This window comes from Tachypleus tridentatus, chromosome 10 (assembly GCF_004210375.1).
Source record: "Tachypleus tridentatus isolate NWPU-2018 chromosome 10, ASM421037v1, whole genome shotgun sequence".
Classification (NCBI taxonomy): Eukaryota; Metazoa; Arthropoda; class Merostomata; order Xiphosura; family Limulidae; genus Tachypleus; species Tachypleus tridentatus.
In genome coordinates, this window is record NC_134834.1 from 123,966,684 (window position 1) to 123,985,146 (window position 18,463).

General features: G+C 31.9%; 1 protein-coding gene across 1 annotated transcript in view; it reads right to left on the bottom strand.

Moving 5' to 3' along the window:
- The window catches only part of LOC143228479 (WD repeat-containing protein 17-like), an 83,492-nt gene that overhangs the window by 29,599 nt on the left and 35,430 nt on the right, over window positions 1–18,463 (bottom strand). The window contains exons 12-18 of the mRNA XM_076459731.1: window positions 17,493–17,695; window positions 12,747–12,896; window positions 11,778–11,911; window positions 10,514–10,639; window positions 7,685–7,843; window positions 6,485–6,549; window positions 1,103–1,324 (exon numbers count right to left, since the gene is read on the bottom strand). Coding sequence (XP_076315846.1) covers window positions 1,103–1,324; window positions 6,485–6,549; window positions 7,685–7,843; window positions 10,514–10,639; window positions 11,778–11,911; window positions 12,747–12,896; window positions 17,493–17,695 — 1,059 coding nt within the window. The remainder of the gene's footprint in view (window positions 1–1,102; window positions 1,325–6,484; window positions 6,550–7,684; window positions 7,844–10,513; window positions 10,640–11,777; window positions 11,912–12,746; window positions 12,897–17,492; window positions 17,696–18,463) is intronic.

Below are 18,463 nucleotides of genomic sequence, written 5' to 3' on the forward strand. Positions count from 1 at the left end.
AAACTTAACATCCTCTAAGGAAGAGGTCAGAGACTTAATGTTCTCAGATCATTACTTGTATCATGAAAGCACAAGTACCAACTCTAAAAGAACAAGCAACTTGCAAAGCCAGATAAGTGGTCACAAATCGACCTATAAAAGAAACAACCTTCTGGTCTTCAGACAGTAAAAACCCGAAAAAAGCCAAAGATGTTTGTATGAAAAGATAATGAGATAGGGATGAAAGATTCTTGGAATAAAAACATGTTTCAACCAAAAATATCGAAATCTGTGCAACACTTACCAGAATACTGAAATGTAAATTAAAGGTGTGAATTAAATTACAAAATGTCACATACATAGGGGACATAAATAAATAAAAACCAGCACATTGTCATGGGTAAAAATCAAATGAACGATAACTATCATGAAAGCAAGTGATGTTTAAGTTAATATAACATGAAGGTGTATCATTGGCCGCAAGATGTTACTGTTCATATACCTCATAAATGGATTAAAGTCAGATCCATATGGCAGGATAATGTAATAAAACTGTAATATGAATTACCAAAAATCACAAGGAAAAAAACCCCATAGACAATAAAGGTTACTAGAAAAGAATACTGAATTCACACTTGAAAAGTCACACTACCATAAAGTTAAAGGTATCTTCCAGAGGTAGTGTAACTGTTCTTTTAAATTATATTTTCAATTAGTAAATATACACACAGTTGTTGACCTGTATAGAACATTTTAAGTTAAAATATAGTTGATGACATGTATAGAACATTCTAAGTTAAAATATAGTTGATGAAATGTATAGAACATTCTAAGTTAAAATATAGTTGATGATCTGTGTAGAACATTCCAAATATTAGAAAATGTGCACAACACATTATTTCAAAAACTGTATGAACTGAAATTAAAACTTCAACTAAAATTTTCTAACATAAATTTAAAAATTATTTCAACAAATATATTTCTGTACGAAGGTAGTATTTTTCATTCATTAGACTTTATCTAATCATAACTAAAAGCTATTTTAGGTTTTATTTGATTTTTAAAAAAAACATAGTTTAAAAATGACAAAGAAAAAGCAGTAGAAGAAATCTAGTCAGACTACCAAGAATTTCCATGATGTGTGTTTTTTGTTGCACTGCTGTTTTTACTTCCTTCTGTATTAAAGAAAGGAAACGTTCCTTCTTCAGAAGTAACTGCCACACTGTATGCCTCATCCAAGTTTCCTCGATTTTGGAAAAACTCAGTCAATTTTTGGGTGTTCCCTATTGCAGCTAAATAAGGCACAGCTCTGTCATCGTCAGACTGAAATAACATCTCCGCATGCCTGTAGATATAACACTGTGATTACAAAAAACTTAAAGTACACAAAGAATAAATTATATGCAAGTATATAATTCATTTGAACTCCATCATATCTCAATCTTTGAATGTTTTGTACAAAAATACTTAACTTTTATATGGTTAGAAAAAATCTAGAGATAGAATTCTGCTATTTTTACAACTGTTGCACATGAAAACAATTTTTAGGATATTAACAGCAAAGTATTCATGAACTGAAATCCCTGCATTAATCAGGTCTCGTGCCATAATATTCTAGTCATTGATAATATAAAGTGGGTAGAGTACACAACTAAAATGTTCTCACATGTAGTAAAGTTCTGTTGTTTTGTATCTATTAATCTGGTTAGCCAGAACATCATATGAACTTAAAGGTGGATTTAGTAGACATTTAAAAATGCTGAAATTAACAGTTTCTGAGCATCTACTAATGACTGAGAAAGATTAGAATGTGTCTTAGCACATTAGTAACAGATAGCATTAAAACACATTGATTTGTGAGACAATCTGATCAGTTTATTTTGAATTTTGTGCAAAGCTGCATGAGGGCTATCTGTACTAGCCATCCCTAATTCTGCAGCAATAAACTAGAGGAAAGTTAGCTAGTCAACACCATCTATCATCAACTCTTGGGCTACCCTTCTACCAATGAACAGTAGGATTGAATGTCACACTGTAATATCTCCCATGGCAATAAGAGCGAGTATATTTCATGTGACAGGAAAAGTTGAAATTACAGTAATACACAGCACAGCAAAAGAGTGACCATATTTCCAAACAGAAGACTCTGAGTGACCATATTTCCAAACAGAGGACTCTGAGTGACCATATTTCCAAACAGAAGACTCTGTGTGACCATATTTCCAAACAGAAGACTTTGAGTGACCATATTTCCAAACAGAAGAACAATGACAATCCAGCTCTTGTCCCTAATTTGAATATAATTTGAAATAATTTAATTTGTACTTAATTTCCTTTAAATCTACTGACTTGTTCCACATTCTTTGATAGATTTTTTATGCAGAGTATTCATGATGAAGCTTTGTAAAATGGACAGCAACTGCCTGTTGTGGAGGCACAAGAGAAGAGGATGACATTTTGAAAGTCTTCCACCTGAAGATGAAAAGCAGAAGACTTTGTCCTCTACACTTGTGTCTTCACAACAGACAGTTGCTGTTCATTCTACAAAGTTTCATCATTATTCCACATTATTTCTAACTATATTAATACTAGCAATGTTTTTGAAATAATTTCATTTACCTTTTTTGGAGATAAGCACAAACCAAATGAGCAAAAATAGCCAAATTATATACCCATGAATCTTTAGTTAAATTATATACCCATGAAACTTTAATTATTTACTTCATCTTAAAATAAGTTACTTCACACTTGGACTTTTTAAAGACATTTTCAAACGTACTACCCTTATTACTGTGAAACTTTAGACTTGTTTTTGTGAAGAATGAATGGAATGTGGAAGTTCTATTTTTTTTTCATTAAGTAATCATAAAGTTCAAGATATAACTGTAAAGCATGTTTTTGTGGTGAGCACTGACTTAACTGTCTTCACATTAACAAATACGCATAACTAGTTTTTTTCCCCAAGCACAAATGTAACTTTCAAGAAAGTATAGTGGCAGAAGAGTACAAGTAACAACAATGAACAAGTCAAGATGGTATATTACATTAACGATTTGATGTAATGGAAAGTCTGGTATTTTTATCAGAAAACTGGGACATTTTGTTCACCCTGAGAACTCTTCTCAGGACAAACTATCAAAATATGGGACTGTCTCAGCAAAATGGAGACATCTGGTCATTCTACAAAATTTATGGTATGACTGCTCAAACAAAAGAGTACCAGAAAACTTTATATATGAATAAAATGTATTTGAATGATAAAGAAACAGAAAAATCTAAACTATATAAAGAAACCCTAAGATGTCATACAATCATACAAATGAATGAGGTATACAAAAACTAGAGAAACTATCAGTAATCAATACCCTTTAATTTTGCAATGTCTTATGTCTGATAGATACTGAATATTTTAATTTTGAAGAAATTAAATTGTTTTTAGTATTTTTAATTTCATATTTCACTAGTGTGAAGAAGACATTGCAAACTATTATATATATTATTCTGTTGTTTTACTCACAAATAATACAGTTTGTAGTTTATGTAGAGAACAGATTTCTCCTGTACTTACAGAATATTAAATAATTCTGTGTGTAATTTGACTTAAATATTTTTCTGAAATACAAGGTGAAGAAGAAGGATATTGACTTTATTTAATATTCATATATGAATAGTACTTACAGGTCAATGTGTCTGTTTCTGTACACCCAATTAATACATTATAAAACACTAGTTCTCTTTCTAAAGACCTAATTAATATATTATAAACCATAGTTCTATTTCTGTACACCCAATTAATGCATTACAAATTATAGTGTATATCTGTAGACCTAATTATGTTATTATAAACCATAGTTCTATTTCTGTACACCCAATTAATGCATTACAAATTATAGTGTCTATCTGTAGACCTAATTATGTTATTATAAAACCTAGTTCTATTTCTGTACACCCAATTAATGCATTACAAATTATAGTGTATATCTGTAGACCTAATTATGTTATTATAAAACCTAGTTCTATTTCTGTACACCCAATTAATGCATTACAAATTATAGTGTATATCTGTAGACCTAATTATGTTATTATAAACCATAGTTCTATTTCTGTACACCCAATTAATATTTCAGTAGAAATAATTAATATATTATAAACATAGGTCTGTTTCTATAGACCAAATTAATACATTATAAAACACTAGTTCTATCAAGTTTTAACTGTATTTATTTAAAGCTTAGCCTTGTATTGAATTTAAGATATCTTGAAAACACAAAATAAAACTGACATTATTTATATATAGGATGAAACATTACAAATATCACATCAAGAGTAAGATAAAAGTGAAAATGAAAGTAAAGGTTATTGTATATGTGCATACACTTTTGATAGTTTTTAACAAGTTCAAAATAGCCAGCACTATACAACATGCTAAATAGATTTGGAAATGTAGTGATGATAAAACCACTTACAGAGCAAAATAAAACTTCAAACAAAAAGTGATTTTAAAAATGATCTCTGATGGTTTGGGTTAAAACATTTATTAAACTTTAAAGGATGATTTTAATATAAATATGCAATTTAAACAGGAAGCATGTTAAAAATGTAATATTTCAAGTAGTATTTGAATATGGAGCCATAAAATATAAGAACAGGTTTGAACAATAAATTCAATTTAAAAACACTGCTATTAAATATTTATTTACACAAAGCATCATAAGTAGAAAACATAACTGTACCTTCTAATAGTTCAGTTTTTATTTTGAAAACGACAATAGGGGTGGTTTCACTGAAACAACTAACACTTTAGTTTTATGTCAAAAAATAACCTGTATTCAGTATATCCAGGAGTACCCAAGGAGAATGGGGTAAAAATGAAATTATCAGTTTTGTAGTATGCAAGTGCTAATAGTGCATGACCAAATAGATTTAAGAAGGCACATTAAAAGAAATGTTACAATAAATAAGATATACTTTAAAGAAATAATTATATTTTTATAATTGCATTTGGATACATATTTTTATTAATGAAATGTTAAAACTGAAAACTATTTAAATATCTAGTGTCTTCTACTGTCAAATATAAACGAGGAATGGAGTTTATCCAAGTAACTGCATTTACAATCTATCTCAGAAGAATGGTTCAAAAAGAGATGACATATCTGGAGAGAAAAAGACTGAAGACACAGCTATTTTAGAATAACTTTAATCACCAAGTTATAACGACAGACATGTCTTCCATGAGATTGGTAATTTTGTTGACATTATCTGATATCCAGTCACATGGTAACACCTCTCAGCTCATCCTGTAAACTTCATCTTGACTTGAGACCTTTCTTCACACCAGGTGAGTGTTCTATTAACTGAACTATAAGGTTAATTCATTAAGAATTGTTACAACAGCATTTTTGACAACTAAAACTGCTCCATTCTTTTTCTCTAAAAATAAGCTTAATTTGCAAGCCTTTTCTCAGGGTAGTGGGACAAACACCATAGTTTCTGAGGTACTTTTGATATATTTTTTTATTCTTTCTTTGACTCAACATAAAACCCAAGATTTCTTGCATGCTAGCATGTGTTATCATAACAAAGACCATTTTCTATTACAATAGAGAATGCCTTGTGATACAAGACTAAATAAACAATTCCAACAATAAACAGACAAATTGAGATGAATGAGTAGGATTTGCTACTTTCTTAACTCAAACTACCAGGATATCAAAATGAAACAGCCATACTACTTGTAGCAAAAAAAACAAAAAACTATTTAACATAATATTCTATATTCACTGAAGATGTTTAGAACCAGTGTTATACTTTAGTTACAAATGTAGATACAAATGAACACAGGTTGTGAAGATGTTTAGAACCAGTGTTATACTTTAGTTACAAATGTAGATACAAATGAACACAGGTTGTGAAGATGTTTAGAACAAGTGTTATACTTTAGTTACAAATGTAGATACAAATGAACACAGGTTGTGAAGATGTTTAGAACCAGTGTTATACTTTAGTTACAAATGTAGATACAAATGAAAACAGGTTCTGAAGATGTTTAGAACCAGTGTTATACTTTAGTTACAAATGTAGATACAAATGAACACAGGTTCTGAAGATGTTTAGAACCAGTGTTATACTTTAGTTACAAAAGTAGATACAAATGAACACAGGTTCTGAAGATGTTTAATGACTATATTTATCTAATGTTAAGTACAACTGCAACCAGTCTGAGATTTTCATAAAACAGTAACATGTAAATTTCTTTATTTGATATTGTATCTCTAGTGCAGTGCAAGTGTTTCTATGTTCAGAACACAAATAAAACATGTAAACTGCAGAGAAAGAACATAATAGCAACAAAGGTTATCTTGAAGTGGAGGATAAGAGAAAACTGACAGGCCAGCCTAGAGTGCAGAGATCTGTCCAGTGCCTGGTGTATACACTACAGTGAAGTTGTTCACCCTACCTGGATGTCAGATTTCTCCAGTAATCTAACGATACTCCAGCCTACCTGGATGTTAGATTTCTCCAGTAATCTAACGATACTCCAGGAGCAACAGCAAGAGCTTCTTCCCACTAAGTTTTTCAAAGACAGTTAAAATATTGCAGTCAGTCAAAATTATGTGTTAGAAGAAGTAGTAGGTAATAGCTCTGTATTTCAAACAAAATTTATCCTCTATGACAACAAATAATATATTCAAATAACTGTTACAATACATTCTTGACCAATTCTTGTTAGAAAAGACTTTCCTAAGTAATCACATGAACATAAATAGTTTTAAAATCATGGAAGAAAAGTAATTTGAAACTAAATAAACAAACAATAAAACAGTATACTGTGACACAAGACTGAATAAACAAACAATAAAACAGTAGACTGTGACACAAGACTGAATAAACAATAAAACAGTAGACTGTGACACAAGACTTAATAACAATGAAACAGAAGACTGTGACACAAGACTTAATAAACAATGAAACAGTAAACTGTGACAGAAGACTTAATAAAGAAACAATAAAACAGTAGACTGTGATACAAGACTTAATAAACAATGAAACAGTAAACTGTGACAGAAGACTTAATAAAGAAACAATAAAACAGTAGACTGTGATACAAGACTTAATAAACAATAAAACAGTAGACTGTGATACAAAACTAAGGATTAAATATAAAACTTGAATCAGAAGATTATTGAGGAAGAATAAAAGTTAATCTACAGAAAATAAAGTTTGTTTTTGAATTTCACACAAAGCTACAAGAGGGCTATCTGCATCGAGCCGTCCCTAATTTAGCAGTGTAAGACTAGAGGGAAGGCAGCTAGTCATCATCACCCACTGCCAACTCTTGAGCTACTCTTTTACCAATGAATAGTGGGATTGAATGTCACATTATAATGCCTCCATGGCTGAAAGGGCAAGCATGTTTGGTGCGAAAGAGATTCAAACCCGTAACTCTCGGATTACAAGTCGAAGACCTTAACCCACCTGGCCGTGCCAGGCCTCAGAAAATGAAAGGAAGGAACATGAAATGTTTCTGTTTAAACAAATACAAAAGATTGGTTCAAACAAACATGATGAGTGTTTACTTACATTCTAGTATAAATAAATTGTAAAAGGTTTCAGTGATTAAACACAACACACATAAAAATACGTTTCTGTTAACATATGAAATACTTAAACAGTTAAATAAACAGATAGTCATCCCACTCACCTCTCCAAGTTCAATTTTGAGCTCACAATAATGTTGCAGATCTCCTGCTAGCAGATGTTTACTAGCTGCTTCCAGTAAACAGTCTTCTTTACTCTTAGCTCCAACACCCCCAGTCCCATACCTCGTCATTTTAATCAACTCTAGTTCCTGGGCCTCAGACTAAAATAAACAACATAACAAAAATACAGTGGTCATATCACTTGTCTTGAACTGTAAACTGTGGATTACAACAAAAACACAGTGGTCATATCACTTATCTTGAACTGTAAACTATGGATTACAACATAAATACAGTGGTCATCTTACTTGTCTTCGACTGTAAACTGTGGATAAGAATTTAAGTCATTAAGTATGGAAAAATTATAAAAATTTCACCCTATAGAAGTATCAATGAAATATAATATACAGAATCACAAAGAAACTGAATCAGTGTTTCCAAAAGGTCTTATTTTGAAACAAACAGTTTAATACAATCGAGCAAAACAAAATCTACATCTGTAAAGATCATATTTTGATCAGATAACTAAAATATTTAATTAATAGCTTTGTTTAGAATGTAATTGATGAGAGCTAGTCTATTCTAAAATTCTCTGTCTTCCGAAGATATATTGATTGATCACTATGGTGACCAACAGAAGTATTCTCTATATAAATCCTTAAGCTCTTTTTAATATAATTAAATGTCACAAACATAACAATAAAACACAAGAACCAGTTTTGTAATTTAATTTTCCACAACAATTTATCTGTGTCTTCAATTAAGTTGCTGATAAAATTATATGTGACAATTATACATTATCAAAAAATAAAAGATTATATATGACCAAATCTGCAGTACCACTATTGAGAATTGCAATGCTAATTTAAATGGATTGTTTTATAAACTTTTGTTATTAAGGTTCTCAAATTATTAGCATAAAACATGACCAGATGATGAGAACTGTTAATGGTAGAGCAGACAACTGATTAAACATTCAACATGTTGTCTACTTCTGTTAACTAAGTTTAACCCAGGTCATAATGGTAAGAGTAACATTTTTCAACATGTTTGGGTGTTACTTGCAATTGGTTAGAATCTTTAAAAGATTGATACACACCTTAGAATAGTGTGAATATTAGCTTTTGTGCTAGTCTGTTATTTAATGTACTTATCTCAACAAAGTTATATATCTGATGTCACTTTTTGTATTGTACCAATGGAATTAAAAATGAAAACTATGAAAGCTGAAGCAAATATAACCAATAAATGTTCATTTTTTATATAGTTTCACTTAGTTAGAGAAATAACTGTTAATGTGAAGAAATATACTCTTCAAAACAAGAAACACAAAAGTGATATTTTTGTTATTTTAAAGAGAAATATATGTAATAACGTTACAAGCTCAGAGTATGTGATGTTACACGTGTTAAGGCACTGATTATCAGACCAAAATGACAATAAAAGTTGTGCACTTTGAAAACAGAGGAAAACAACGAATTTTTTGCCAAAACGCATGTGTGTCCAATAAATTTGTTTGAGAGATCTGCATGTTCTGAAAGTGCAACATGTGCAAAAGCCCTATAAAAGTGATGGGTCCTCGGTTTCCATAGCTCAGTGTTAAGCCACCGACACGCAATACAGTTACGCCAAGACTGACTGAAGCACAACGCAACAACGCCATTGGTCGCTTGGAAGCAGGCGAATCTCGATCAGATGTTGCCAGAGCTGTGAATGTCCACCCAAGCACCATCACAAGGCTATGGAATCGTCACCAACAACATGGATCAACTCGTGACCGTCCACGATCTGGCAGACCTTGTGTGACCACGCCCACACAAGATCGCAACATCCCGTTACGTCACCTTCAGGATAGAACCACCACTGCAACGTCTACTGCCTCAGCCATACCAGTGCTGCGTAGGATTTCCGATCAGACTGTATGCAACCGTCTACGAGATTCTTAGACCCCATGTGCAACCCATCATGGTGAATATCAGCGACACATTTCAACATGACAACGCCCGTCTTCACACAGCCCGACTCACCACTGTCTTCTTGAGACACCACAACATCAACGTTCTTCCCTGGCCCTCCAGATCACCAGATTTAAACCCCATCAAACATCTTTGGGATGAGTTGGACCGACATCTGCAACGGCGACAACCTCAACCGCAGACTCTATCTCAGCTTGCAGCAGCTTTGCAGGCTGAGTGGACAGCCATTCCACAGGATGTGATTCATCATCTCATCACTTCCATGGGCAGGAGATGCCAAACAGTTATTGATGCTCACGGGGGGCATACTCGTTATTGACGTTGAGTGACGTTAAACGTCAACTAGTGAGCGTGAACTTCGCCTTTACAGACTTTGGATGTTCAGCAGTGAATGTGGAAAGTTTCACACATATCATACAGAACTACCTGGAATAAACTTGTTAACAATTTGTCTCATATTCTGCCTTTTGCGTTTCTTTTTTTGAAGAGTATATAATGAACAGGTCTGGCATGTCTTTTCGGAATTTAAATGTTAGAACACTCACAACAGAATGGACAAAAATAAAACACAACCTATTACCCAGAAAACATAAGACAATGTTTTATCATTGAGGCATTATGAGGTCAAATTAGACACTTTTTGAACCAGTTTCCAACTCTCTCTTTTTGCCCCAGTGTGGCTGTAATAGTAAGATGTCGGCTTGTATAGAATAAATAATGTTTTCTGGAGTAACAGGTTGTGTTTTATTTATTTTTTAAACAATGAATATCCCCCCCCCCATCAGTTTGCACTACAAACTTTAAACTCGCTTAATGGAGAAATGTTTATTTTCATAGAGTATACAAATAACTTACAGTTTTGAACTTGGTAAGATGTTTCTTGTGAACAATCCTATGCTTATATTGAGGTGAAAGCTGGGCCACATCCCAGTTATCCAGAACTTTAACAAGGTCCCACAGGTTTGCAACTCCATTTAGAGGCTAAAAACCATTCAATTTAAGTGATTTTGAAACTTAAAACTTTTTTTTCAGTAAATCTGAAAAGTAACAACCAATTCAGCTTGTAACAAAATCATTACAGTTATAACTTATGTATATTCTAGAACAAGTGTAAACAAAGGTGAAATAGTCATCAAATGGCATGTACAGAATGATGCTTATACAGGAAGTCTTCGAAGACTACTCTTTAAAAGTAACATAGGTGTGACAGTATACTGTTCCTAAAGACTTTTTTTCATCACCACATCAATCTGAACTGGTTTTTACAATAGTGTGTGTGCTTTCTTATCTGCACTACTAGAATAGTTTCCCAAAACTTTCTCCACAAACGTCACTCTGAACTAGACAGTTTCTGCCCATTTTAACTGTTTTGATGAATAAATCAGATGTAGATTTGAACCTTTCAAAGTTTACAGTATGACTATAAACATGAAAAAAATGTTCAACTGTTTATATTTAGCACAACCAGGATTAAAAAGCTAACTTATTCCTCTATCGTAAAACTTGTTTTAAAATTCCTTGCCAACTTTGAAACTGCGATGTGTTAACAATATTTCACAACTATATTTAATTTTTCCATATTAGTCTAAATTTGGCAACATGAATTTCCAAACTTTATTTTTACATATAAGCTGAAACTTTAACAAATTACAGTGACTTTCTTTCAGTTTATACTTTTGTTACAACTTGCTTACATACAGAACAAAGATAACAGCTGGTTAATTTGAAGCAAACATTACAAATGCTGTTCTTTAGTGTTGGCTCATTTGTCAAAACTTCATCAGAGTAAGTAGTCTTTACTCAATAATTAATACATTTTTTTTGTACATCTTTAACAATTACTAGACTCTTTAGTAATGATTATCTTTTAACTGCCACAACAAAGATACCTTTTGATGCAAAAAAAGCCATCATGGATTAAAATATTTCAAAGCCTGAGGACACAAGTATGTTCAGTTTTTATTGCTAAGGAAAAAAATATTAATCCATACTTGTTTACTTCTAATATTATTACTTTTTTGTTGAGTAACTTTAACTGGTTTATTCCTTTCTCTGTCTTTGATTAATTATTGAACTATCTGAACAACCATTAAATCACAAGTTTCAGATAAAACCCTACCACGAATAGTTCTGTGTACAGCTGAAAAGTTGAGATCATGTCTTTTGGGTTCTGTTTGAGGAAGTTATATTTCAACTGTTTAGATGCCATTCCACACAGAGGTCCAGGACTCAGGGGATCCTTTGTGGATTCAGCTGGAAGGGGATGAAAATTTGTATTAAATTAATCTCTCATCTAAATAGTAAAAAACAAACACAAGTATACATTAACTTTAGTGTAATAAGAAAATAAGGCATAAATATGGTTATATTTAAATGATCTATCTCTTAGAAACAGCAACAATAGATTACAATAAAGATGTTTCGTGAACAACAGATTGCAATAAAGATGTTTCTTGAACAACAGATTACAATAAAGTCATTTCTTGAACAACAGATTAAAATAAAAGTTATTTACTGAACAACAGATTAAAATAAAAGTTATTTACTGAACAACAGATTACAATAAAGTCATTTCTTGAACAACAGATTACAATAAAGTTATTTACTGAATAACAGATTACATTAAAGTTGTTTCTTGAACAACAGAATATAATAAAGTCATTTAATAACAGATTATGTTACAGTCTCTTCCTCTTTACTACAGACAGATGTATTTTTTCTTTCCTTCTGACTTCAGTAACAATTGGAGAAAACTTGTGTTACTTACAACATACAATGTAAAAAAATGAGATTGACTCCTCACAGCAGACATTCTTGTTTTATAATTCACAGATTTAATGAGGGTTTATTACAATGAGTGTTAAATAACTTTAAAACATTTTACAGTATATTGGTTGTTTAAGGAATTGTGGATATTCTAATGATATAAGCCTACAGTGTTTCATGTATAAATGTTTATGTGAAAACTAATACACTGAGTAAAAAAATGTTTTATTTAATACATACCCACTACATCACCATCCAATATCCTTTGTGTTACTAAGTTGTCAACAGTGTTTTATTACTTTATATGTATCTAACACGTTACCTGTAAGACCTATAAAATCAGACACTGGTTTTCCAGATAACACTTTCCAAAACTGAATAGATGCTAAAGGTAAAAGTGACCACAGCCTCACTGTGGAGTCTCGAGAGGTGGAAGCAAGCAAAAATGGACGACTTGGATGACAGGACAGACCTGAATATAATACATATCATAAAGGGTGTTGATACTGTCACATGTAACTATCTTGTTTCATAGCATTCTATAGAACTTTACAATAAATAAAATTTTTAAGTTTAAACTGCAAAATGAAGAATTTATCTCAATTCACAAACTAATTACCAAACTATAAGGATTTATATAAAGTTATATCATTAATGGATATACATGTAACATCACACTTTAATCACAATTAAATATAAACTAAGTTGAATTAAGTATCTTTCAGAACTAAGGCTTACTGTGTAACCATTATAGCAACTCAGTAAGTGAGGAACTATCTCTCAAAGCTAATTACAACCTAGTTTATCCTTGTAAGTTTTTAACAGACATTATTATGTAATAACACAATAACTTAGCTCAAGAGTGTAACTAGACCCAAGGGTCATGAAGCAATACATTCTCTAGATCCTTCATTAACTTTGTATTTTAGAATATTCCACTATCAATTCCAATATTCAAAATTTCAAATATCAATTTTTTTGTTTTTTAGGCCTCTACAGCAGTTGCACAACCTATCAACTACACTACTAACAAATTGATGTTTTGTGTTACGTTTAGTGACTGAGATATATCATTATACAATACATACTTGGTCAGATGTCTGAAATTTATAACATGCATATTAATTTACCAAATTTTCATGAGTAACATCAAATCAAATGATTCATCATAATGTAGATGTAAAACTTTTCATCTTCATTTCTAATATATAAATGAATGAAACTAAAAATTACTGATGATCTTATAAGTCAGTGACTGGGGAGTTTCAACAGTCACAACTTTACTACCAATCTCAGAAATCAGTGACATTGGAGATTCAACAGTCACAACTTTACTACCTATCTCATAATTCAGTGACACTGGAGATTAAGCAGTCACAACTTTACTACTAATACCATAAATTAGTGAAACTGGAGATTCAACAGTCAAAACTTTACTATCAATATCATAAATTAGTGATGTGACACTGGAGATTTAACAGTCACAACTTTACTACTAATACCATAAATTAGTGACACTGGAGATTCAATAGTCACTACTTTACTACTGATCTCATAAATCAGTGACACTGGAGATTCAACAGTCACAACTTTACCACTGATCCCACAAATCAGTGACACTGGAGATTCAACAGTCACAACTTTACTACAAATCCCATAAATCAGTGATGCTGCAGATTTAACAGTCACAACTTTACTACTGATCCCACAAATTAGTGACACTGGAGATTCAACAGTCACAACTTTACTACTGATCTCATAAATCAGTGATGCTGCAGATTCAACAGTCACATCTTTACTACAAATCCCATAAATCAGTGATGCTGCAGATTTAACATTCACAACTTTACTACTGATCCCATAAATCAGTGACTGGGAAGTTTGAACACCATCATAGACAGCACAATATGAAAAGTTGTTGAATGTGTTTATGTTCTTTAACTGATGTAAATTCTTAAAAAATCTTTTCCTTTTTCTGTAATTTTTTACCACACTTAATTAGATTTTTAACATCATCATTCATTGATCCCATATTTAAACAGATTTTTAAACAATGTGGTTTATTTATCATCCCATATTGAAACAGATTTTTAAACAATGTTGTTTATTTATCATCCCATATTGAAACAGATTTTTAAACAATGTTGTTTATTTATCATCCCATATTTAAACAGATTTTTAAACAATGTTGTTTATTTATCATCCCATATTTAAACAGATTTTTAAACAATGCGGTTTATTTATCATCCCATATTTAAACAGATTTTTAACCAATGTGGTTTATTTATCATCCCATATTTAAACAGATTTTTAACCAATGTGGTTTATTTATCATCCCATATTCAAAGAGATTTTTAACCAATGTGGTTTATTAATCTTACCAATTTAACTATGTTTTTATTTGATGTGGTTTATTTCTGTGAAGTTACCTGAAAGTTCTCAGGTTTAATTCTTCACACCATGGATATTGTTAGGTGATGGTGACACAATCAGACACAGAAGTTCATAAGGTAGGATAACAGTCACTATTCGTTTAAATCCTTAAGGTTTGACCAATCTCCACTGTTTAATCACACAAGTTAGGTTTGAAATATTTTAAACAAAACAGAGTCTAAACAAATGAAATATTTAAAATCTTACTGTTTGATTCACTAAAGTCTGAGAATTCAGAAAATATCTTGTGATTACAACCATATACATATATGTGTGTGTGTGTGTGTGTGTGTTGGTTGTACAAGAAGTTTTACATTCAATGGCTATAGATGCACAAGAATTGATCAAAGTTTCACACTCAATAACTATAAATGTACAAGAGCTGATCACAGTTTCACACTCAATGATTATAAATGTAAAAAGTGATCACAATTTCACACTCAATGCTCACAGAGGTACAAGAATTGATCAAAGTTTCACACTCAATGGCTACAGATGTACAAGAATTGATCAAAGTTTCTCACTCAATGGCTATAGATCTACAAGAAATTATCACAGTTTAATGTTTAACACTCAATATAGATGTACATGAAGTTATCACAATTTCACACTCACTGGCTGCAAATGTACAATAAATGATCACACTTTCACACTCAATGACTACAGATGTACAAAAGTTGATCACAGTTACACATTCAGTGGTTATAGATGTACAAAAATTGATCACAGTTTCACACTCAATAACTATAAATCTACAAAAATTTATCCCAGTTTAACACTCAATCGCTACATATGTACAAGAATTGATCACACTTTCGCACTCAATGGCTACAGATGTACAAAAGTTGATCACAGTTACACATTCAGTGGTTATAGATGTACAAAAATTGATCACAGTTTCACACTCAATAACTATAAATCTACAAAAATTTATCCCAGTTTCACACTCAATGGCTACAGATGTACAAGAATTGATCACAGTTTTACACTCAATTACTACAAATCTATAAGAATTGATCAAAGTTTAACACACAGTGGCTACAGATCTACAAGAAATGATCACAGTTTCACACTCATTGGCTATAGATGTACAAGAAGTTATCACAGTTTCACACTCATTAAATTTAACTTTTAATCATAGTGTATATGTACACCTGTTCAAGGGCATAATAAACTCATTACATCAGAGATGATTTAGTGGAAGACAAGACACTACTATTTATTATTATTATAAAATGTCCAATCCAAAAACATGACTGATGATGTAATAAGCATTTTTGTGGAAATATGAATGATGATACAAGAAATCCAGTGTTTGGTATAAGCCTGTACCAATGTTCGTTCCATCATTAGAAGGAACCGTCATTATTATGAAATCAAACATGTCGATATAGCAAAATCATGAATGCTGAAAATATGGTTATATTCAGTTTAGAAAAGTAAGTGACTTATAGTTTTCAGATCAATACATACTAGCATGTGTAATTTGGTACAGCAGAATGTATAGTACAATAGCTTGTGTATTACTGATTTGTGAATCACTTTACATGCATCATTACACATGTCAAATTCGATAACATTATGTTAATACACACAGAAAGACATATATAATTACTGACCTCATTATGTTCCCATTACCGTTGTTATTGAGAAACTGGTATATTTCACATGTTCTTATATTTAGTTAGTCAATATTTATAGAGCATGAGGTGGAGGGTCATGCTAATATTTTGCTTTGACACAGGAACCTTATGGTTGTATTGTTCCTGTATTCTCACTCTAATCACTCGTACTGAAGAGCTGTATGAAAGTTTGAAGAAGTTTCTAAGAGCTGAAATTTACATATGAATGATTGTTTGGTTCCATTCTTGATGTTAGTAAAAGATATGTGTTTAAGAAGATATGATAGAAATGAATAAAAAGCCTGTGACCCATGAACTTCTGAAAGGTTTTGGTTTATGTGGAATTTCACGCAAAGCTACACGAGGCCTATCTGTGCTAGCCGTCCCTAATTTAGCAGTGTAAGACGACAGGGAAGGCAGCTAGTCATCGCCACCAACTGCCAACTCTTGGGCTACTAATTTACCAATGAATAGTGGGATTGACTATCACATTATAATGCCCTGACAGCTAAATGGGTGAGCATGTTTGGTGCAATGGGGATTCGAACCTGTTACCCTCAGATTATGAGTCAAGCTTTTGAAAGGTAAACCTTTCTCTTTCAGGGGCATATTGGGACACACTCTTGTTGGGTCACAACTCTTGTATATTGATTGTTCTTATGAAGATGGACATTTTTCTTTCTAGTTCTAGAAGCCAGAAGTTACATAATAAATGTAGGAGCCACTGAATCTCAGTAAGACCATATAAAGTGTAGGAGCCACTGAATCTCAGTAAGACCATATAAAGTGTAGGAGCCACTGAATCTCAGTAAGACCATATAAAGTGTAGGAGCCACTGAATCTCAGTAAGACCATATAAAGTGTAGGAGCCACTGAATCTCAGTTAGAACTTGTTTTTATTCACAGACATATTTTTTCAATTTAATTTTTACAAAACATTTCCTGTATCTATTTGTTGTAAGTTAGTCATGTGACCTACCTAATAAAAAACAATGTAGAAAAAAACATCATACCATAGACGTCTGCTCCATGATCTTCCAGAACATCTAAACAAGCCCCATCTCTGATGTCCCACACTCGTATTGTGGCATCCCAACTTCCTGAAATTAAGATGTGAGGTATCTCCGGACTCCAGGCGAGAGCATGTACATACTTTGTATGTCCAGAAAGTGTACAGCATGTGGAGCCAGTTGTGTAATCCCACACTTTCACTGTCCTCAAGTTAAAATGATTTCATAGAAGAAATATTACTTAAGTCTTGGGTGAAAATAATGTTATGCACAATTAAGATAAAACTGAACTACACATAAGAATGCTTAATGAAATGTGGTTTTAAGCAAGTAGAATGCTTAATGAAATGTAGTTTTAAGCAAGTAGAATGCTTAATGGAACATGGTTTTAAGCAAGTAAAATGCTTAACAGAACATGGTTTTAAGCAACTAATTTGGAACAAAATATAAATATTTCAGTGACAGAAACAAATTTACACATTTATAAAACCAGTTGCACAAATATTTATTACTTTGGAGCATTCCCCTCTTTATGAAAATTCACAGAAACTAATTACTACAATACACTGTACAAGGAATGAAACTTGTGTAACTAACCATTCATCAGCGTCTTATTCAATGAAAGTATAATACTGTGAACAAGTGTTAGGATAAGAGAATATTTTGTCATTCTTTCCGTTTTATGATGCTGGTTCGTCCATACCTTCATAGAATGTAAGTTTCAACACTATAGTAACACTTCACTGACCCCTGTTGAGAACTGAATGAACCAGGGTGAGAATACTTACCATCCTTTAGAATTCCTATATACCTGTACCAAGGGTATGCCATAAGGGTTCTGTTTGAATGAACAAACTGATCAAATTTAGGGTCTGAAATAACTGTCATGGTACTCCATTCAGTCAGTGTCTTAACTATATAGATAGAAACTAGCATATGGTATTGATATAAGCTAGAATAAATCAGTTTAATGG